The sequence below is a fragment of the Triticum dicoccoides genome, chromosome 3B (assembly GCF_002162155.2).
Source record: "Triticum dicoccoides isolate Atlit2015 ecotype Zavitan chromosome 3B, WEW_v2.0, whole genome shotgun sequence".
Taxonomy (NCBI): Eukaryota; Viridiplantae; Streptophyta; class Magnoliopsida; order Poales; family Poaceae; genus Triticum; species Triticum dicoccoides.
In genome coordinates, this window is record NC_041385.1 from 501,024,281 (window position 1) to 501,048,453 (window position 24,173).

Sequence of the window (24,173 nt, forward strand, 5' to 3'; positions counted from 1 at the left end):
TTTCGTCATCCCTTGCATACTATAGTTCATCACAAAGTTCTACTAACTTGGTGATGGTGACTAGAGAACTCTGTCAATCACTATCTTATCTGGAAGATTAACTCCCACTTGATTCAAGCGATTGTAGTACCCAGACAATCTGAGCACATGCTCACTAGTTGGGCGATTCTCCTCCATCTTTTAGCCATAGAACTTGTTGGAGACTTCATATCTCTCAACTCGGGTATTTGCTTTGAAATATTAACTTCAACTCCTGGAACATCTCATATGGTCCATGATGTTCAAAACATCTTTGAAGTCCCGATTATAAGCCGTTAAGCATGGTGCACTAAACTATCAAGTAGTCATCATATTGAGCTAGCCAAACATTCATAATGTCTGCATCTGCTCCTGCAATAGGTCTGTCACCTAGCGGTGCATTAAGGACATAATTCTTCTGTGCAGCAATGAGGATAAACCTCAGATCACGGATCCAATCCGCATCATTGCTACTAACATTTTTCAACACAATTTTGTCTAGGAACATATCAAAATAAACATATGAAAGCAACAACGCAAGCTATTAATCTACAACATAATTTGCAAAATACTACCAGGACTAAGTTCATGATAAATTAAAGTTCAATTAATCATATTACTTAAGAACTCCCACTTAGACAGACATCTCTCTAGTCATCTAAGTGATCACGTCATCCAAATCAACTAAACCATGTCCGATCATCACGTGAGATGGAGTAGTTTTCAATGGTGAACATCACTATGTTGATCATATCTACTATATGATTCACGTTCGACCTTTCGGTCTCCGTGTTCCGAGGCCATATCTGTATATGCTAGGCTCGTCAAGTTTAACCTGAGTATTCCGCATGTGCAACTGTTTTGCACCCGTTGTATTTGAATGTAGAGCCTATCACACCCGATCATCATGTGGTGTCTCAGCACGAAGAACTTTCGCAATGGTGCATACTCAGGGAGAACACTTCTTGATAATTAGTGAGAGATCATCTTAAAATGCTACCGTCAATCAAAGCAAGATAAGATGCATAAAGGATAAACATCACATGCAATCAATATAAGTGATATGATATGGCCATCATCATCTTGTGCTTGTGATCTACATCTCCGAAGCACCGTCGTGATCACCATCGTCACCGGCGCGACACCTTGATCTCCATCGTAGCATCGTTGTCGTTACGCCATCTATTGCTTCTACAACTATCGCTACCGCTTAGTGATAAAGTAAAGCAATTACAGGGCGTTTGCATTTCATACAATAAAGCAACAACCATATGGCTCCTACCAGTTGTCGATAACTTCGGTTACAAAACATGATCATCTCATACAATAAAATATAGCATCACGTCTTGACCATATCACATCACAACATGCCCTGCAAAAACAAGTTAGACGTCCTCTACTTTGTTGTTGAATTTTACGTGGCTGCTAGGGGCTGAGCAAGAACCGTTCTTACCTATGCATCAAAACCACAACGTTAGTTCGTCAAGTTAGTGCTGTTTTAACCTTCGCAAGGACTGGGTGTAGCCACACTTGGTTCAACTAAAGTTGGAGAAACAGACACCCGCCAGCCACCTGTGTGCAAAGCACGTCGGTAGAACCAGTCTCGCGTAAGCGTACACATAATGTCGGTCCAGGCCGCTTCATCCAACAATACCGCCGAACCAAAGTATGACATGCTGGTAAGCAGTATGACTTGTATCGCCCACAACTCACTTGTGTTCTACTCGTGCATATAACATCTACGCAAAAAACTTGGCTCGGATGCCATTGTTGGGGAACGTAGTAATTTCAAAAAAAATCCTACGCACACGCAAGATCATGGTGATGCATAGCAACGAGAGGGGAGAGTATGTCCACGTACCCTCATAGACCGAAAGCGGAAGCGTTAGAACAACGCGGTTGATGTATTCGTACGTCTTCACGGCCCGACCGATCAAGCACCAAAACTACGGCACCTCCGAGTTCTAGCACACGTTCAGCTTGATGACGTCCCTTGAACTCCGATCTAGCCGAGTGTCAAGGGAGAGTTCCGTCAGCATGATGGCATGGTGACGATCTTGATGTTCTACCGTCGCAGGGCTTCGCCTAAGCACCGCTACGATATTATCGAGGTGGACTATGGTGGAGGGGGGCACCGCACACGGCTAAGAGATCCAAGGGATCAATTGTTGTGTCTATGGGGTGCCCCCTGCCCCTGTATATAAAGGAGCAAGGCGGAGGCGGCCTGCCTAGGAGGGGGCGCGCCAAGGGGGAAGTCCTACTCGCACTGGGAGTAGGACTCCTCCTTCCCTTGTTGGAGTAGGAGAGAAGGAAAGAGGAGGAGAGGGAGAAGGAAAAGGGGGCTGCACCCCTTGTCCAATTCAGACCAGAGGGGGGGCGCAGGCCTCCTTCCTTTTGGCCTCTCTCCTCTATTCCCGTATGTCCCAATAAGGCCCATATACTCCCCGGTGAATTCCCGTAACTCTCCGGTACTCCGAAAAATATCTGAATCACTCGGAACCTTTCCGAAGTCTGAATATAGTTGTCCAATATATCGATCTTTACGTCTCGACCATTTCGAGACTACTCGTCATGCCACCGATCTCATCCGGGACTCCGAACTCCTTCGGTACATCAAAACTCATAAACTCATCATATAACTATCATCGAAACCTTAAGCGTGCGGACCCTACGGGTTCGAGAACTATGTAGACATGACCGAGACACGCCTCCGGTTAATAACCAATAGCGGAACCTGGATGCTCATATTGGCTCCCACATATTCTACGAAGATCTTTATCGGTCAGACCGCATAACAACATACGTTGTTCCCTTTGTCATCGGTATGTTACTTGTCCGAGATTCGATCGTCGGTATCCCAATACCTAGTTCAATCTCGTTACCGGCAAGTCTCTTTACTCATTATGTAATGCATCATCCCACAACTAACTCATTAGTCACATTGCTTGCAAGGCTTATAGTGATGTGCATTACCGAGAGGGCCCAGAGATACCTCTCCGACAATCAGAGTGGCAAATCCTAATCTCGAAATACGCCAACTCAACATGTACCTTCGGAGACACCTGTAGAGCTCCTTTATAATCACCCAGTTACGTTGTGACGTTTGGTAGCACACAAAGTGTTCCTACGGTAAACGGGAGTTGCATAATCTCATAGTTATAGGAACAAGTATAAGTCATGAAGAAAGCAATAGCAACATACTAAACGATCAAATGCTAAGCTAACAGAATGGGTCAAGTCAATCACATCATTCTCCTAATGATGTGATCCCATTAATCAAATGACAACTCATGTCTATGGTTAGGAAACTTAACCATCTTTAATTAACGAGCTAGTCAAGTAGAGGCATACTAGGGACACTATGTTTGTCTATGTATTCACACATGTATTATGTTTCCGGTTAATACAATTCTAGCATGAATAATAAACATTTATCATGAAATAAGGAAATAAATAATAACTTTATTATTGCCTCTAGGGCATATTTCCTTCACTATGCGCCAGCTGTCCCAAAATATCTACCCACCTAACGATCATATCAGACAAGTGCATTTATGTCTTATCATGCCGGGCTGCTCCCTAGGCTATAAATAGCCACCCCCTACAACCACTAGCTGGTTGGCTGCTCCGAGAGAAACTGACACTTCTCATTTGAGAGCAACCCATCCTCCGAGGACTTTGAGCGAAATCATCAAGTGAGGAAAAACCCAAACCCCAACCTACAAACCCCAAAGTGATTGAGCATCACTGAAGAGATTGATCCTGCATGGATCCGATGCTTGTTTCCTTTGAAGACTGTGCTTCTTCCAGATGGTTAGGCGTCAAGGTCTAGAGCATCCAAGAGGAATTGTGGATCACCGAGTGACCGAGTTTGTGAAGGTTCGGAAGTCACCTGAAGACTTACCACGAGTGATTGGGCGAGGTTTGTGTGACCTTAGCTCAAGGAGAATACGGTGAGGACTGTGTGCCGGGACTGTGTGTCCTCGAGTTTAAATACTCATCCGCTCCAACCAGATGTACAACTGAGACAACAGTTGGAACTGGTCTACCAAATCATTGTCTTCACCGAGCTTCCTGGTTCTATTTCCTCAACTCTTTCATTTCCTCATGTATGTTGTTGTGTTCCTGTTCATATCTGTCTGAAGACATTGACTGAAGACTTTCTCAATTTCCTCAGTTCTATTTCTTCAGTCTGTCCGTCTTCTTCCTTGTGTTATCCTGTGTTTACGCTTTCTGTACTCTGTGCTTGTCTTCATTTCATCATGATGACTATGCGTGTGTTCTGCTATGTTTACTTTTGAGTACTTATTCCGCTACAAGTAGTTCTTCATTTAGAAATTTCCTCACCAGCAAATTCCTCAGTGAAGAATTCATAAAAATCGCCTATTCACCCCCTCTAGTCGATATAACGCACTTTCAGGATTTCAACAGGTAGATTGTATTTCAGAATAGGTTCCTGTTGAAGGAACACTTCATCTATTTCCCTTCTTTCCTTCATAAACATATCATTTTCATGGTCTAGCAAATATTGTTCTAACAGATCAGTAGGAGGCACAGCAATAGAAGCAAGACCAATAATCTCATCCTTGCTAGGTGATTCTCTATCATGAGGTTGTCTACAAAACTTAGCAAAATTAAACTCATGAAACACATCCTGTAAACCAATTGTAACAGTATCCTTTTCACAATCAATCCTAGCATTAACAGTATTCAAGAAGGGTCTACCAAAAATAATGGGACAAAAATCATCTTGTGGGGAACTAAGAACGACAAAATCAGCAGGGTATTTAACCTTCCCACACAAGACTTCGACATCTCTAACAATCCCAACTGGTGAAATAGTATCTCTATTGGCAAGCTTGATAGTAACATCAATACCTTCCAATTCAACGGGTGCAATATCATGCATAATTTCTTTATATAAGTCATAGGGTATTGCACTAGCACTAGCACCCATATCACATAAGCCATGATAACAATGATCTCCTATTTTAACAGAAATAACAGGCATGCCTACAACAGGTCTATGTATCTTAGCATCTGGTTCAACAATATTAGCAGTCTCACCACAAAAATAAATAACATGCCCATCTAAATCATCATCCAAGAGATCTTTAACCATAGGAATACTAGGTTCAACTTTAATTTTCTCACGAGGTGTATAAGTCCTAGTATTACTCTTATGAACAACACTTGAAGTTTTAGCATGATCCTTTATCCTAACAGGAAAAGGAGGTTTCTCAACATAAGTAGTAGGAACAATAGGATCACTATAAGTGATAGTCTTTTCTTCAACTGTAATAGGTGCAACTACTTTTACTTCAACGGGAGGATTATATTTAAACCACTTCTCCTTAGGGAGATCAACGTGAGTAGCAAAAGATTCACAGAAACAAGCTACTATCTCAGAGTCAAGTCCATACTTAGCACTAAATCCACGAAAAACATCGGTATCCATAAAAGATTTAACACAATCAAACTTAGGTGTCATACCTGACTCCTTACCATCGTCGGAACCCCAATCTTCAGAGTTGCGTTTAATTCTTTCCAATAAGTCTTTTTGAATTCATAGTCTTCAGCATATAAGAACCAGCATAGGAAGTATCGAGCATGTTGCGATTATTGGGAGAAAGCCGAGCATAAATTTTTGAATAATCATTTCTCTTGAGAGCTCATGATTGGGGCATGAATATAGCATTGACTTAAGCCTCCCCCAAGCTTGAGAGATGCTTTCTCCTTCGCGAGGCCAGAAATTATATATGTAATCACGATCATGTTGAACAAGATGCATAGGATAGAACTTCTGGTGAAATTCCAACTCCAATCGTTTATAATTCCAAGATCCCATATCATCACATAGCCTATACCATGCCAATGCATCTCCCTTCAAAGATAAAGGGAAGACCTTCCTCTTGACAACATCATCGCGGATACCTGCAAGCTTAAATAATCCACAAACTTCATCCACAAAGATAAGGTGTAAATCAGGATGCAATGTTACATCTCCTGCAAAGGGATTAGCTAGCAGTTTCTCTATCATACCCGGAGGAATCTCAAAGTAAATATTTTCAGTAGATCCAGTAGGTGGAGGAGAAATTCTTTGCTCTTCTGGTCGGGGTGAAGATACCCCGAACAAGCCCCTCAAAGGATTAGTTTCCATAGTAACAAGTGACAGAAAATTTCAGCACACTATATAAATGTTTCCTTACCAAGTTCCACTCACCAAAGGCGCTTCACTCCCCGGCAACGGTGCCAGAAAAGAGTCTTGATGACCCACAATTGTAGGGGATCTATCGTAGTCCTTTCGATAAGTAAGAGTGTCAAACCCAACGAGGAGCAGAAGGAAATGACAAGCGGTTTTCAGTAAGGTTTTCTCTGCAAGCACTGAAATTATAGGTAACAGATAGTTTTGTGATAAGATAAATTGTGACGAGTAACAAGCAATGAAAGTAAATAAAGTGCAGCAAGGTGGCCCAATCCTTTTTGTAGCAAAGGACAAGCCTGGACAATTTCTTATAATGATAAAAGAGCTCCCGGGGACACATGGGAATTATCTTCAAGCTAGTTTTCATCACGCTCATATGATTCGCGTTCGGTACTTCGATAATTTGATATGTGGGTGGACCGGTGCTTGGGTACTACTCTTACTTGGACGAGCAACCCACTTATGATTAACTCCTATTGCAAGCATCCGCAACTACAAAAGAAGTATTAAGGTAAACCTAACCACAGCATTAGACATATGGATCCAAATCAGCCCCTTACGAAGCAACGCATAAACTAGGGTTTAATCTTCTGTCACTCTAGCAACCCATCATCTACTTATTACTTCCCAATGCCTTCCTTTAGGCCCAAATAATGGTGAAGTGTCATGTAGTCGACGTTCACATAACACCACTAGAGGAAAGACAACATACATATCATCAAAATATCAAACGAATACCCAATTCACATGACTACTAATAGCAAGACTTCACCCATGTCCTCAGGAACAAACGTAACTACTCACAAAGCATATTCATGTTCATAATCATAGGAGTAATAATATGCATTAAGGATCTGAACATATGATCTTCCACCAAGTAAACCAATTAGCATCAACTACAAGGAGTAATCAACACTACTAGCAACCCACAGGTACCAATTTGTGGTTTTGATACAAGATTGGATACAAGAGATGAACTAGGGTTTGAGAGGAGATGGTGCTGGTGAAGATGTTGATGGAGATTGACCCCCTCCCGATGAGAGGATCGTTGGTGATGACGATGGTGATGATTTCCCCCTCCCGGAGGGAAGTTTCCTCGACAGAACAGCGCTGCCAGAGCTCTAGATTGGTTCTGCCAAGGTTCCGCATCGTGGCGGCGGAGTTTCGTCTTGTAAGCTTGCCTCTGATTTTTCCCAGGGTAAAAGCCTTCATATAGTAGAAGATGGGCACCGGAGGGCCACCAGGGGGGCCAGAAGACAGGGGGGCGCACCCAGTAGGGGTGGGCGCGCCCCCCACCCTCCTGGCCAGGGTGTGGGCCCCCTCGTGTGCTTTCTTCGCTCAATAATTCTTATTAATGCCAAAAATAGCTTTCGTGGAGTTTCAGGATTTTTGGAGCTGTGCAGAATAGGTTTCCAATATTTGCTCCTTTTCCAGCCAGAATTCCAGCTGTCGGCATTCCCCCTCTTCATGGTAAACCTTTTAAAATAAGAGAGAATAGTCATAAGTATTGAGATATAATGTGTAATAACAGCCCATAATGCAATAAATATCGATATAAAAGCATGATGCAAAATGGACGTATCAACTCCCCCAAGCTTAGACCTCGCTTGTCCTCAAGCGAAAGCCGAAATCAAAAAATATGTCCACATGTTTAGAGATAGAGGTGTCGATAAAAATAAAATACGGACATGAGGGCATCATGATCATTCTCATAACAGCAACATAAATAGATTTTATCATAAGATTTCCTATGCTCAAGTAACAATCAATTCAATGTCAAGTATGGTTCAGAAACTTCATTGGGAACTAACAAACTAAAATCTCAGTCATTGAAGCAATTGCAATTTATCATAACATCAGAAAGAGTCAAGAATAGAGCCTTTCAGCAAGTCCACATACTCAACCATCATGTAGTCTTCTACAATTGCTAACACTCACGCAATACTTGTGGTTATGGAGTTTCAACCAGACACTGGGAAAGATAGGGGCTTATTGTGTTGCCTCCCAACGTATTCACCTTTGGGTGATGTCAACAATAATTATTCATGCTAACTTACATCCAATTGGATATATATATATATATATATATATATATATATATATATATATATATATATCAAGATCTTTCAAACACGAGGAGCTTGCCAAAGGATAAAATGAAAAAGGGAAAGGTGAAGATCACCTTGACTCAAGCATCTAAAAACATAAAGTAAAAGATAGGCCCTTCGCAGAGGGAAGCAGAGGTTGTCATGTGCTTTTAGGGTTGGATGCACAAAATCTTAATGCAAAAGAACGTCACTTTATATTGCCACTTGTATATGGACCTTTATTATGCAGTCTGTTGCTTTTATTGCTTCCATAACAAGCTCGTATAAAGCTTATTTTCTCTGCACTAATAAGTCATACATATTTAGAGGGCAATTTTTATTGCCTGCAACATGACAACTTACTTGAAGGATCTTACTCAATCCATAGGTAGGTATGGTGGACTCTCATGGCAAAACTGGTTTAAGGATATTTGGAGGCACAAGTAGTATCTCTACTTGGTGCAAGGAATTTGGCTAGTATGAGGGGGAAAGGCAAGCTCAACATGTTGGGAAGATCAATGACAATATATACTTTAACTGAGATGTGAGAAAACATAAACCATTACGTTGTCTTCCTTGTCCAACATCAACTCTTTTAGCATGTCATACTTAATGAGTGCTCCCAATCATAAAAGATGTCCATGATAATATATTTGCATGTGAAAACCTCTCTTTCCTTATTACTTCCTATTAATTGCAACGATGACCAAAACTACGTTTGTCAACTCTCAACAACTTTTACGCCTCATACTTTCTATGTGTGAAGTCATTACTATCCATAAGATCAACATGAACTCTTTTATTCTTTTTATTCTTTCTATTTTCTCACGATCATGGCAAGATAGCAAAGCCCTTGACTCAACACTAGTCTCTATTATAGATAGCTCACAGACTCAATTACATAAAGAGATCACAAAGCAAAACTCAAAACTAATTGATACTGAAACTTCAATCTACTAAATCAAGATACTACTAAAAGGATCAAACTAAACAAAATGGTAAAGATAGGAGTGTGATGGTGATACGATACCGGGGCACCTCCCCCAAGCTTGGAAGTTGCCAAGGGGAGTGCCCATACCCATGTGATTATGTCCTCGGAGGTGATGGAGGTGGTGAAGATGATGGTGGATAGTCGCACATTGAGTGTAAAAGCTCCCCCAACTTGCGGATAATGCCCTTGAGTCCGACGATATGATCCTTCAACAAAATATTCTCCTGTGTGAGATACTTATTCTGTAAGCGAGCTAATTCAATCATCTTGAAAGCTTTAATCTTAGTTGGAGTAAAAAGGTTAGGTAAGGGTTGAATTTGTTGAAGAGATTGCGTAGCACATCAATCCTTGAGTCTCTTTGTGTTGAGCCACCTTCGTTGACCTTGAATAGCCAGTCCCGGACTAGCTTCGCAGATTCCAGATAACTCACGCGGCCATACTGCCCCTTGGTCAGATGACCACATATGATGTTCTTGGCGGTCGAGTCCAATTGCGCGAATCTCTTCACATCAGTCGCGGTGACACCTTCACCGACTTTGGGAACTCCAGTCTTGACGACATACCAGAGGTCATTGTGAATGGCTTCAAGATGCATGCGCATCTTATTCTTCTAGTAGGGGTAATTAGTGCCATCAAAGACGGGTCACGCAACGGAGACCTTGATTATCCCTACAGTCAACATAGCTAAAACTCCAGGTGGTTAATCCGAATAACACAGAACAATGGAGCACCTTGCTCTGATACTAATTGAAAGTGCTAGTTATCGATTAGAGGGGGTGAATAGGAGATTTTTATGGAAGTCTTCAAAATATGCAAGATCTTCGAAGATATACAACCAACAACACCTATGTGATATGCAGCAGAAGATAAACTACACTAAACAGACCATAGTCAAGTATACAATACAAAGAAAGCACGAAGACTAATGTAGCTACGTAGAGCAGATCGGAATGGAAGATAGTATGAAGCCAAACAGGTCAAAGTCTTCGCACAGTGAAGTCAAACAGATCAGGCAAGCAAGCAATGACTTCACGAAGACAAACTGAAATGTAAAGGAGGTAGGGGATAGAACCAGTTGCTTGGTGAAGACAATGATTTGGTAGACCAGTTCTATTTGCTATGACAACTGTACATTTGGTTATGTATGCTGAGATTGAACTCAAAAGACCCCATCTTTACCTTATTCCCCTTGAGCTAAGGACACTTAGTCCTCGCCCAATCACTCAGGTAAGTCTTCAAGGTAGACTTCCAAACCTTCACAAACTCCGTTCACCGACGATCCACAATGACTCTTGGATCCTCAGAACATGAGGCCTAACCGGCTAGAGGATACACAGTCCTCAAGTGTAATAAGTCTTCAGGTCACGCGGACAGAAAGACTTCAGTGATGCCTAACATTCTTTGGATCTGGGTGTTTTGGGCTTTGTCTTCGCAAGGATTTTCTCTCTCAAAGGCTTCAGAGGTGGGTTGCTCTCAAACGACAAAAGTTGTGCACTAACTCTGAGCAGCCACCAATCTATGGTGTAGGGGGTGGGCTATTTATAGCCAGGAGGCAACCCGACATGATATGTACAAAATGACCCTGGTCACTAAGGAACTGACACGTGTCCAACGGCCGTATTTCAAATACATGCGACAACTTGACTTGGTATACAAGCCAAGCTGACTCATCCAACTCTGGATAAGATTTTCTCTCATTGTCTTCACTTGAAGACATAGGATTTGGGTTGAGCATCACGTCGGTCTTCTGACTTTGTTCGCTTGGACCCCACTTAACAGTGCGGTGGTTCCTATGACTCAAGAAAAAAGGAAACTGAAACTACAAAAGAAACTATGTCTTCGCACTCCATTGTCTTCATGTGAATGTCTTCACACGTCATTATCTTCAACGTGAATGTCTTCACAAACCACCATTGTCTTCAATGTATTCATACATTTTTAGGGGTCATCTCTGATAAGTAAACCGAATCAATGAGGGACCTCTACCTATGTTATCCTGCAATTCTTACAAACACATTAGTCCCTCAACCACGTTTGTCGTCAATACTCCAAAACCAACTAGGGGTGGCACTAGATGCACTTACAGGAGGCAATCTTCATCAACCTTGCTACCTTCACGATGATGCGCGAGTAGTTCCTTCAGGACCAAAGGGTCCATAGTAGTATCTCTCTTTTGATCTTCAATATAGTGATCTTCTATGAGATCAATCTGATGTAATCTTTTTTGGTGTGTTTGCTAGAATCTGATGAATTGTAGGTTTATGATCAGTATTATCCATTGAACTTGAACTATTCGAGTCTCTTGAGATTTATTTGCCGCGTAATTTTATAGCTTTGTATTTCTCTCCAATCAATCCGTATATTTTTCCCACGTAGACTGATTCATCTTCAGCGGGAGAGGTGCTTTGTGGTAGGTTCAATTTTGCGGGGATCTTGCCCATGTGACAGGATGGGCAAAGGCAAGTATTGTATTATTGCTACCAAGGATAAAACGACGGGGTTCTGTCATATTGCTTGGTCTTACTTTGTTGACATTATGTCATCTTGCTTAATGCGCTACTCTGTTTATCATGAACTTAATACTTTGATTTGCACACACGATAACGGTCTTGGGGTGGAGTAATAGTAGTAGATGCAGTTGGATTAGCGGTCTACTTGTCACGGGTGTAATGCCATGTATTGATTATGCCTTGGATGATCATCATAACTATGCATAATTTTGTCAAATGCCCAACTATAATTTGTTTACCCGCCGATGCTATCCTTATGAGAGAGATGCCTCTAGTGAATCTATGGCCCCCGGGTCCATTCTCAGATTTAAGAATCCTACAGTTGCCTTACTATTTTGTTTTGCTTTCTTTTACTTTTTATTTGTTTGCCTATCACTACTAGATTTAATTCTTGCAACTGGCAAGAACAAGGAGAGTGACGACCTCCTTACCTTTGTTGGGTGTAAGCATTTGCTTTGTGTGTGTGGAAGAACTATTCAAATTGTTTGTGTCTCGCCTCATTCCGATTCGATAAATTTGGTTCTTTACCGAGGGAAAGATTATTGGGCCAATTCCATTCCCCCCTTAATTTCGACCCGACATCATCTTTACCCCTAATAAAAACAGTGCTCAACTATGTCCCTCTTCCGTTAGAGGGCGTTATGGAAATACCCCTCCGTGCCGTTTTCGTCCGGTCAAAGGGGTTTGACCATCACATGGACATTTTTTATTTCTCTTTATTTTGCGAGAGTCACGGTTTTGCTTTCGCGAGAGTCATGGCCGTCCCATGGGTGGGCAAAGACTATCTTCATGGATATGGATATGGATTTGATATTGTTCAACCCAATCCTAACCCGACCCATTGCCATCCTTAGTCACGGTTATGCTTCCGCGAGAGGCACGGTTGTACTTTCGCGAGAGTCACAGCCGTGCCTCTTGGAAATGAAGAAAACACGTTTTTTCTTTCGCGAGAGTCATGGTTTTTCTTCCGCGAAAGGCACGGTTGTGCTTTTGCGAGAGTCACGGCCGTGCCTCCTCGGAAACGAAAAAACGTGTTTTCTTTTTTTTCCTTTCGCGAGAGTCACAGTTTTGCTTCCGCGGGAGGCACGGTTGTGATTTCATCACAGGCACGGGCGTGCCTATTTCGGAGAGGGGGAAAACCCGTGCTCCCGATTCAGTTTTTTCGTCCATTTTTTCCGTGAAAAAAAGTTCGTCAAAACCTATCAACATGGGATCTGGTTTTGAAGAGCGCGACACGAGGAATCTAATGGTGGACACAGTTCGAGATTTGGACGCACGGTTAAAGAGATAAAACATTTGAATAAACGATCTACGAAAAAAGGGGAAATATTGCGATAAATGGCGCACATGCAGCGTGCCACTTGTCGCAACCTGGTGTTGAGTATGTGTCATGTGCATATTGTGTATTGGGCCCGCCTCCTAATTCCTTGTATAATTGAGGTCCGTGGCCCACCTTTGTACATCATATATACGTGCGTATGCACGAAGAGCAATACATCATGCAATTCTCATAATCTACATGGTATCAGAGCCAAGACGTCTTGAGTTCAAGACCCGGCTGGCGCAATTAAAACTGCAGCCCACTTTCGGTCCATGTTTAGGCCTAAGGGAGTTTGTTCCCCGTAGGTTTCGTTCTCGCTTCCGCCGCCGCCGCGCGTCTCCTCCCCGCCGGCCGCCGCCGCCGCCCCCACCCAGCCGCCACCGCCCGCGCTCCCGCGCCGGCCGCCGCTCCAACTCCCAAACGCACGCGTCGCTAGCAGCAGATCCATCGCAACGCCGCCAGCCGCGCGCGTAGCTAGCCCTGATCCATCGCTTGCACGTAGCTAGCTAGCCCCGATCCATTGCTTGCATGTAGCTAGCTAGTCCCAATCATTGCAACGCCACAAGCTGCAATTCCCAGCCGCGCGCATCGCCTTGTCGCTAGCCGCTAGCACCCAATCCATCGCATTGCCACCCGCCATTGCCGCTACATCGCCCGCGTGATCGCGCCGCCAGCCCCGCCAGCCGCTCGCCTAGCGTTGCCAGCCACTCGCCCGATCGTCTGCTTCGCTCGCTCGCTCCGCATCGTCGGGGCCGTCTGCTACTGTTGCCATGTCGTCGTCCGTCACCTCCTCCGCGTCCACCAACTTCAACCCGTTCGATGACGCCAACCCTCCCAACGTGAACGACAACCGCAACCTGAACATCTTCAAGCGGGTGCCGGTTTGCCTCTCCCAGGCGGACTCCTCCTACTACACGTGGAAGACATATTTTTCCCTCGTGTTCCGGGAGTATCACCTCATCGACCACGTGGACGGCACCGTTGACTCCAGCCTCGTCCCCGAGTTCCATGACTGGTCCACCATCGACACCATGATCATCCGCTGGTTCTTCCTCACCATCTCTATGGACCTCTTTCAGACGGTCGTGCAGGATGGTGACGATGCCTACGCCGTGTGGACCAAGCTGAACGGGCTCTTCACCGACAACCAACTCCAGCGTCGTGTTTTTTTGCAGCAAGAGTTTTCTGGGTGTCACCAGGATAACACCTTCGTCGACGACTATTGTCGCCGCCTGAAGACTCTCGCTGATGAGCTCCGCGATATTGGCGCGAGGATCAATGGCAACCTCCTTCTCAGCACGCTCACCGCCAGGCTCAACGAGGACTTCGGCAACACCGCGGTGAACCTCAGCCTCATCCCGAACCCGTCCTTCACCAAGTTCGTTGCGTACCTCCGCCTAGAAGAGCGGTGGATGAAGTAGGTCCACACCGCCCTCGCCGCCGGCACCACCCACGGCGGGCCCTCAATGCCTCCAGCCTCCCCGGCCACGCCTCCGCGCCACCCGGCGCCGCCGCCGTACCCGGCGCCCCAGCAGCCGAGGCTGCTTCCACTGCCCTATGGACCGCCCGCCCCTCCTGCCCCTCCCGACGAATGGTGCCACGGGGGCCGGCACGGTGGGGGCCATCGCGGCGGTCAGCAGCAGCAGTCACAGGGCATCAGCCAGCCCCGTCAGCAGCAGCAGTTCCAGGTGCCCCCTCCGTGGGCCTCCGGCTACAACTCGTGGACTGGTGTTGTTCATTCCTACACCATGCCGGTTCCACGGGCTCCTGCACCGACCCTTCCCGTGCCGCGCCCGTCGACGCATCATGCGTACTACGCGGCTCCGCAGCCGTATGGAGGATACCCACCACCGCAGCTGAGCGGCGCCTACGGCCTCCCTGCGGCCCCGCCGCCGCCCTCACCGGCCCTGCCACCAGTGCCTTGGGATCCGACACTCCTCGCCGCACTGCATATTGCGCCTACACCGAACAACTACACTTGAGGCGGTGATTGGTACATGGACACCGGGGCTACGGCTCACATGTTTGCTCATCCTGGTAATCTTGCCTCCTTCACTCCCATCACCACCGACCGCCACATCATTGTCGGCGATGGCTCCACACTCCCTATTACACATGTTGGGCACACTTCTTTTCCTTCTAATTCCATGCCTATTACTTTGTCTAACATACTTGTGTCACCTCATCTTATTAAGAACCTTGTTTCCGTTCATTGTTTAACTCATGAAAATCCTGCTACTGTTGAATTTGACGAGCTTGGTTTTTGTGTCAAGGACACTCGAACCAGGATGGCACTTCACTGATGTGACAACCTCGACAAGCTCTATCTGGTGCTTTTGTCGTCTTCCTCCACCACCGCACCGGTTGATCTCTCCGCCGGCGTCGATCTCTGGCATGCTCGTCTGGGTCATCCCAACCCCATCACACTTGCTCATATTCTTAGGAGTTTCAGTTTCAGTTGTAAGAAGATAGAGGATCACACCTGTCATGCATGTCATGTCGGCAAACATGTTCGCCTCCCGTTTAATAACTCCACCACCATAGCTTCTTTTTCTTTTCAGTTGATTCATAGCGATGTGTGGACCTCTCCGGTTCCCAGTAACTCGGGCTACTTATATTATCTGGTTATCCTTGATGATTATTCTCACTATGTGTGGACATTTCCTTTATGACGAAAGTCAGATGCACTCTCCACTTTGACTGCTTTTTACTCCTATGTCAGCACACAGTTTGGGCGTCCCATCCTTGCTCTTCAGACTGACAATGGAAAAGAGTTCGACAACCTTGCTTTCCGCACCTTTCTGTCACACCACGGTATAGTTTTTCATCTCACATGCCCGTATACTTCACAGCAGAACGGTCGAGCCGAACGCGTCCTTCGCACTCTGAACGACTATGTTTGCACGCTCCTGTTCCATGCTAATGTGCCGCCTCATTTCTGGCCGGACGCACTCGCTACTGCATCGCTTTTCCTTAACCTTCGCCCCTGCCATCCACGGTGGAACTATGCACCTCACCATCTTCTCTTCCTTACGCCCCCATCTTATGATGGCTTGCGTATTTTTGGGTGCCTTTGCTATTCTAGCACTGCCGACTCCGCTCCTCACAAACTCGCACCTCGTTCGGTCGCTTGCATCTTCATCGGCTACCCCTCCAACTCCAAGGGATATCGGTGATACGATCCCGTCTTCCATCGTGTGTTCACTTCCCGGCACGTTTACTTTGATGAGCATGTGTTTCTGTTTCAGCAGGTACCCCCGCCTGTTCCTCCCGCCACCGGTGATGTGGGCTCCTCGACGCCTCTCCCAGGGCGCTCGCGCACCTCTCTTGGCCCGCCCCTGGCTTTGAGGTGCGCCCCCGCATGCGGTGCCTCCTACAGCCGCGGCGCTGGCGCCCCCGGCGCCCCCGACGTTGGCGCCCGCAGGCCCCGCGGCCCCGTGATGCAAGAGGAGTTTGACGCCCTGTTGCACAACCGGACATGGCAGCTTGTTGCCCGTCCCCGGCACGCCAACATGATTACCGGGAAGTGGGTCTTTAAACACAAGCTTCGTCCCGATGGTACCCTTGATCGCTACGAAGCGCGCTGGGTCGTTCGTGGCTTCCGACAGCGTGCTGGCATCGACTTCACCAACACCTTTGCTACGATCGTCAAGCCCGACACGATACGCACGGTTCTCCACCTTGTGGTCTCCCGTGCTTGGCCGGTGCACCAGATGGACGTCTCCAACGCCTTCCTCCATGGTCACCTCGAGGAGCAGGTCTTCTGCCAGCAGCCCACCGGGTTCGTTGACCCCGCGCTTCCCGACCACGTGTGTCTGCTTTCGCGGTCCTTGTACAGACTCAAGCAGGCTCCGCGCGCTTGGTACCAGCGTAACGCGACGTTTCTCCACGAGCTTGGGTTTCGCTCTACCCGCTTGGATGCCTCGCTCTGCGTCTACCATCAGAGCTCTGACATGGCCTACTTGCTGCTCTATGTCGACGACATCATCCTGACGGCATGTACGGCTGGTCTCCTCAGTCAGCTCATGGCTCGTCTTTAATACGTTTCCAACGTATCTATAATTTATGAAGCATTCATGCTATCTTACTATGTGTTTTGAATGATTATGGGCTTTATTATACACTTTTATATTACTTTTGGGACTAACCTATTAACCGGAGGCCTAGCCCATATTGTTGTTTTATTGCTTGTTTCAGTATTTCGAAGAAAAGGAATATCAAACGGAGTCCAAACGGAATGAAACCTTCGGTAGCGTGATTTTTTTGGGAAGAATATGATCCTGGAGACTTGGAGTCCACGTCAGAAGATCCTCGAGGAGGCCACAAGATAGGAGGGCGCCCCCCCCCCTACTGGGCGCGCCCCCCTGTCTCGTGGGCCCCTCAAGCACCCCCCGACCGACTTCTTTCGCCTATATAGTCCCACGTACCCTAAAAACATCCACGGAGAAGATAGATCGGGAGTTCCGCCGCCGCAAGCCTCTGTAGCCACCAAAAACCTCTCAGGAGCCCTTCCCAGCACCCTGCCGTAGGGGGGATCCTTCACCGGTGGCCATCTTCATCATCCCGGCGCTATCCATGATGAGGAGGGAGTAGTTCACCCTCGGGGCTAAGGGTATGTACCAGTAGCTATGTGTTTGATCTCTCTCTCTCGTGTTCTCTCTCGTGTTCCCTCTATGGCATGATCTTGATGTATCCCGAGCTTTGCTATTGTAGTGGGATCTTATGATGTTTCTCCCCCTCTACTCTCTTGTGATGAATTGAGTTTCCCTTTGAAGTTATCTTATCGGATTGAGTCTTTTATGAGAACACTTGATGTATGTCTTGCCGTGCTTGTCTGTGGTGACAATGGGATATCATGTGCCTCTTGATGTATGTTTTGGTGACCAACTTGCGGGTTCCGCCCATGAACCTATGCATAGGGGTTGGCACACGTTCTTGACTCTCCGGTAGAAACTTTGGGGCACTCTTTGAAGTACTTTGTGTTGGTTGGATGAATCTGAGATTGTGTGATGCATATCGTATAATCATGCCCACGGATACTTGAGGTGACAATGGAGTATCTAGGTGACATTAGGGTTTTGGTTGATTTGTGTCTTAAGGTGTTATTCTAGTACGAACTCTTTTATAGATTGATCTGAAAGAATAACTTTGAGGTGGTTCCGTACCCTACCATAATCTCTACGCTTGTTCTCTGCTATTAGTGGCTTTGGAGTGACTCTTTATTGCAAGTTGAGGGTTTGTTATATGATCTATCTATGTTATTATTGTTGAGAGAACTTGCACTAGTGAAAGTATGAACCCTAGGCCTTGTTTCCTATCATTGCAATACCGTTTACGCTCACTTTTACCACTTGTTACCTTGCTGTTTTTATAATTTCAGATTACAAAAACCTATATCTACTATCTATTTTGCACTTGTATCACCATCTCTTCGTCGAACTAGTGCACCTATGCAGTTTACCATTGTATTGGGTGTGTTGGGGACACAAGAGACTCTTTGTTATTTGGTTGCAGGGTTGCTTGAGAGAGACCATCTTCATCCTACGCCTTCTACGGATTGATAAACCTTAGGTCATCCACTTGAGGGAAATTTGCTACTGTCCTACAAACCTGTGCACTTGCAGGCCCAACAACGCCTACAAGAAGAAGGTTGTGTAGTAGACATCAAGCTCTTTTCTGGCGCCGTTGCCGGGGAGGCTAAGTAAAGGGCACTCACTCACACCCCATCCACTAAGCTCTTTTCTGGCGAGATGAGTGCTTGAAGGTATATCTTTAGATCTTGCAATCGAGTCTTTTTGTTTCTTGTTTTGTCACTAGTTTAGTTTATAAAAGAAAACTACAAAAGTTGGAGTTAAGTTTGTCTCATACGCTTCGTCTTTTTAATATCTTTCATGAGTATGATGGAAAGGAAAATTGTGCTCAAGTGCTAGAAGAAGAATGCTTTAGAATGCTTGGTACTAAATCTTTGAATGATGAGCATGATTGCAATGTTGTTAGTATAAACTCCTTGAATATTCATAGTACTAATGATGATTGCTCTAGTCATGATGAAAATATATCTTATGAGCATGTCAACTATTGTGGAGTGCATGTTTGCATGAACACACCAAATAGAGAAGATATTTATTGCAAGAGGCATAAGCATTTAGAAACTAAATGGTTGCATGCAAGGCTAGGTGTGAGTGCTGAAAATTTAAAATTCCTTTGCCGTACTTGTGAACTTTGCAATGAACGTGGTCGTTTACATCTCCTATGCAAATTGTTTCATGATCGAATCGTGTCCAAAAATTGTGATGATTTTATCTCCCTTGCTCATTATAATTAACTTAGTTTACTTTTGGGTTATGAAGAGTTGAAACGTTTACTTAAGGACCTTCCAGAATTTGCCCATAAGAAATTCCTTGATATTGATCTAGAAAAGATTTATATGTTTTGTGCGGAGAATTGCGTTGAAAATCCTTATATTGCCAATTACCTAAAGAAAAGAAAGCAAATAGAAGATGATGAAAATACTAATGAAAGGAAAGAGACTTCCCAATGTCCTCCTATTATTTGTCATGATGAATCAGGTAACGAGGAGGAGCTTTCTATTCAACCAATCTCATCAATAAGGAGCTCAAAGAGGAAGGTTGAACCCACACATAATATGAAGAAGAAAAAGAAAAGAAGGAGCAACAAAGGTAGAAAGGTATCCCTCCCAAATGATGTTGCTCCTACTACTCATTGTGATGATGATAATTGCTATACTATTGGTACTATCAATATTTTTAAGGATGAGAGTGATTATGCTTATGATATGAAAGGGCCCAAGCTTGGGGAAGCTATGTTTGATGAGTATGAAATATTTGAGAATATATTTTCTGAAATTAATGTTTGTCCCAAGCTTGGGGATACTACGTTTAGTGAAGATGATATTTTTAGCATCCCAAGTTTTGATATGCAAAGTTGTTATGATGATAGCATGCCTCCTACCTATGATGATTATATTGATGAAAATGGGTTTGTAAGAGTGTCAACTTTAGGAATTAGTGATCCCACTATTTTGGAGGATGTTGAATTTTATTGTGATGAATATGAAAGTGAATTTGGAAGAGTGTCAACTTTATTTAGTGATGATTCCACTATTTCGGAAGAGGTTCCAATTGATTATGAGAAAAAAGTTGCTATCTATGATGATTATTGTGATGACTTGTATGCTATTAGGAATAATGATAACCATGAAACTTGTCATCATGATTTTAGTTTTCAATTGGATTATGCCTCACATGATAATTATTTTGTTGAGTTTGCTCCCACTATTATTCATGAGAAGAATTTTGCTTATGTGGAGAGTAGTAAATTTTCTATGCTTGTAGATCATGAAAAGAATGCTTTAGGTGCTGGTTATATTGTTGAATTCATTCATGATGCTACTGAAAATTATTATGAGGGAGGAACATATGCTTGTAGGAATTGCAATAATGTCAAGTTTCCTCTCTATGTGCTTAAAGTTTTGAGGTTATGCTTGTTTTACCTTCCTATGCTAGTTGATTATTGTTCCCATAAGTTGTTTGCTCACAAAATCCCTATGCATAAGAAGTGGGTTAGGCTTAAATGTGCTAGTCATATGCTTCATGATGCTCCCGTTATGTTCCGATTCTTATCTTTTATGTGAGCATCATTGCCATCATCATGCCTAGCTAAAGAGGCATTAAAGAAAAGTGCTTGTTGGGAGACAACCCAATATTTACCCTTACTGTTTTTGTGTGTCCACATGATTATTCTACTGTAGTAATCATGTTTTATAGCTTTTGTTTCAATAAAGTGCCAAGTAGAACCTTTGGGAAGACTTGGGTGAAGTTTATATGATCTTGCTGTGAAAAACAGAAACTTTGGCGCTCACGAGATTAGCTGCCATTTTTTACTGGAGAGTGATTTTAGGTTTATTCTTTTTGCATATGATTAATAGAAAAATTTATTAGGTCCATCAATTTATTTCATAATTTTTGGGGTTCCAGAGGTATACGTTTGATACAGATTGCTACAGACTGTTCTGTTTTTGACAGATTCTATTTTCTAGGTGTTGTTTGCTTATTTTGATGCATCTATGGCTAGTATTAAGTGGTATGAACCATAGAGAAGTTGGAATACAGTAGGTTTTACACCAATATGAATTTATAATGAGTTCATTACAGTACCTAAGTGGTGGTTTTATTTTCTTATACTAACGGAGCTTATGAGTTTTGTTTTGAGTTTTGTGTGGTTGAAGTTTTCAAGTTTTGGGTAAGGATTCGATGCACTATGGAATAAGGAGTGGCAAGAGCCTAAGCTTGGGGATGCCCAAGGCACCCCAAGGTAATATCCAAGGACAACCAAGAGCCTAAGCTTGGGGATGCCCCGGAAGGCATCCCCTCTTTCGTCTTCGTTCATCGGTAACTTTACTTGGAGCTATATTTTTATTCGCCACATGATATGTGTTTTGCTTGGAGGGTCATTTTCTTGTGTTAGTATTTGCTTGATGTTAGTTAGAATAATATTTTTCATCTTTAGTTTCAATAAAAGTGTCAAGGATAGGCTTTGCCATGCTTGTTTTGCTAGTATACATGTTGCTGTTTGAAAACAGAAAGTTTACCGCTGTTGCAAAAAATCCCTAAAAAAGTCATAGAATGGTATAGCGTTGAATCTTTTTGCATATTAATATCTGACGAATTTATTACAGTGGGAATTTTAGTTCATAATTTTTGGAGTTAGGGAAGTATTGATAGTCTTGCATTCTTTACAGACTGTACTGTTTTGGCAGATTGAAGTTATGGTTGCATCGTTTGCATATGTTTACTTGTTTAATGATTCCATTTGAGGATAGGAGTATTGAATATGCAGAGGCATTTAGTATGAAATGTTGAATAATAATTTTAGTGATTTGTTACAGTAGAAAATGATAAGGTTTTGCATTGGTTTATACTAACCTATCTCACGAGTTCTTGTTGAGATTGTTGTGAATGAAGCTTTTTGATAAAAAGAAACCATGATACGAGAGGAATTAAAGAGACACAAAAGTTCAAGCTTGGGGATGCCCAAGGCACCCCAAGATAATATTTCAAGAAGTCTCAAGCATCTAAGCTTGGGGATGCCCCGGTAGGCATCCCACCTTTCCTCTTCAACAATCATCGGTTAGTATCGGCTGAGCCTAAGTTTTTGCTTCTTCACATGAGTTGTGCTATCCTTGCATTGTCATTTTATTTTGTTTTGCTTGCTGCTTGAATACAATACCAAGATATGAATTCTTTAATGAGAGAGAGTCTTCACATAGTTGCATAATTATTTAGCTACTCATTGATCTTCACTTATATCTTTTTGAGTAGTTTTTCATTTACTCGTGTGCTTCACTCATATCCTTTGAGTAAATGGTTGAATGAGTTGAATGTCATAAATCTGAAATTATATATGCCTCATTTGCTTATCCCATGGGGAGTAATGACTCCACATCTAAGAAGTAGAGGTTGTAAATTTATTGATGGTTAACAAGCATTGTATTAGTCATTTGAACAATTCATGAAAGAATATTGAAGGAAGAGAGATTTCACATATAAATATATTGTCATAGACATCTTTTATAATTGTGAGCACTCATTATGTATGACATGCTAAAGAGTTGATGTTGGACAAGGAAGACAACGTAATGGGTTATGTTTTCTCACATCTCAGTTAAAGTATATTATCATGGATCATTCAAACATGTTGAGCTTGCCTTTCCCCCTCATGCTAGCCAAAAAAATTCCTAGCACTAAGTAGAGATACTACTTGTGCTTCCAAATATCCTTAAAACCCAGTTTTGCCATGAGAGTCCACCATACCTACCTATGGATTGAATAAGATCATTCAAGTAAGTTGTCATCGGTGCAAGCAATAAAAATTGCTCTCTAAATATGCATGACTTATTAGTGTGGAGAAAATAAGCTTTGTACGAACTTGTTATGGAAGCAATAAAAGCGACGGACTGCATAATAAAGGTCCATATACAAGGGGCAATATAAAGTGTCGTTCTTTCGCATTAAGATTTTGTGTATCCAACCCCAAAAGCGCATGACAACCTCTGCTTCCCTCTGCGAAGGGCCTATCTTTTACTTTATGTCTTTTACTTTATTGCAAGAGTCAAGGTGATCTTCACCTTTCCCTTTTTCATTTTATCCTTTGGCAAGCACTTTGTGTTAGGGTGATCCTGATATATATATCCAGTTGGATGTACGTTAGCATGAACTATTATTGTTGACATCACCCAAAGGTGAATACATTTGGAGGCAACACTATAAGCCCCAATCTTTCTCTGTGTCTGATTAAAACTTCATAACCACAAGTATTGCGTGAGTGTTAGCAATTGTAGAAGACTATATGATAGTTGAGTATGTGAAGTTTGCTAAATCAAAGCTCTGACATAGACTCTTCCTGAAAGTAAGATGAATTGCAATTGTTTGATGACTAAGAATAAAGTTTGCTAGTTTTCAAGAAAGTTTATGGTCTATGCTTTGACACGTGAATTGCTTGTTACTAGTTCGTGAAAAGTTTTATGAGATGAACTACTGTTATGACATATTATCATGCTAGAAAGGGTGATTAAATTTATCATTGATCAAACTTGTGCACCTTCTAGCATTCACACTTCATAAATTCTTTATTTGTTATTTACCTACTCGAGGACGAGTAGGAATTAAGCTTGGGGATGCTTTATACGTCTCCAACGTATCTATAATTTATGAAGCATTCATGCTATTTTACTATGTGTTTTGAATGATTATGGGCTTTATTATACACTTTTATATTACTTTTGGGACTAACCTATTAACCGGAGGCCCAGCCCATATTGTTGTTTTATTGCCTATTTCAGCATTTCAAAGAAAAGGAATATCAAACGGAGTCCAAACGAAATGAAACCTTCGGCAGCGTGATTTTTTGGAAGAATATGATCTTGGAGACTTGGAGTCCACGTCAGAAGATCCTCGAGGAGGCCACGAGATAGGAGGGCGCGCCCCCCTACTAGGCGTGCCCCCTGTCTCGTGGGCCCCTC

At 43.4% G+C, this 24,173-nt stretch overlaps 1 protein-coding gene across 1 annotated transcript in view; it reads left to right on the forward strand.

The window, feature by feature from the left end:
• Positions 1-14,598: 14,598 nt before the first annotated feature.
• Positions 14,599-24,173, forward strand: part of LOC119279609 (glutamate synthase 1 [NADH], chloroplastic-like) — a 39,091-nt gene continuing 29,516 nt past the window's right edge. The window contains exons 1-2 of the mRNA XM_037560797.1: positions 14,599-15,048; positions 16,384-16,832. Of these exons, the coding sequence (XP_037416694.1) occupies positions 14,599-15,048; positions 16,384-16,832 (899 nt within the window). The remainder of the gene's footprint in view (positions 15,049-16,383; positions 16,833-24,173) is intronic.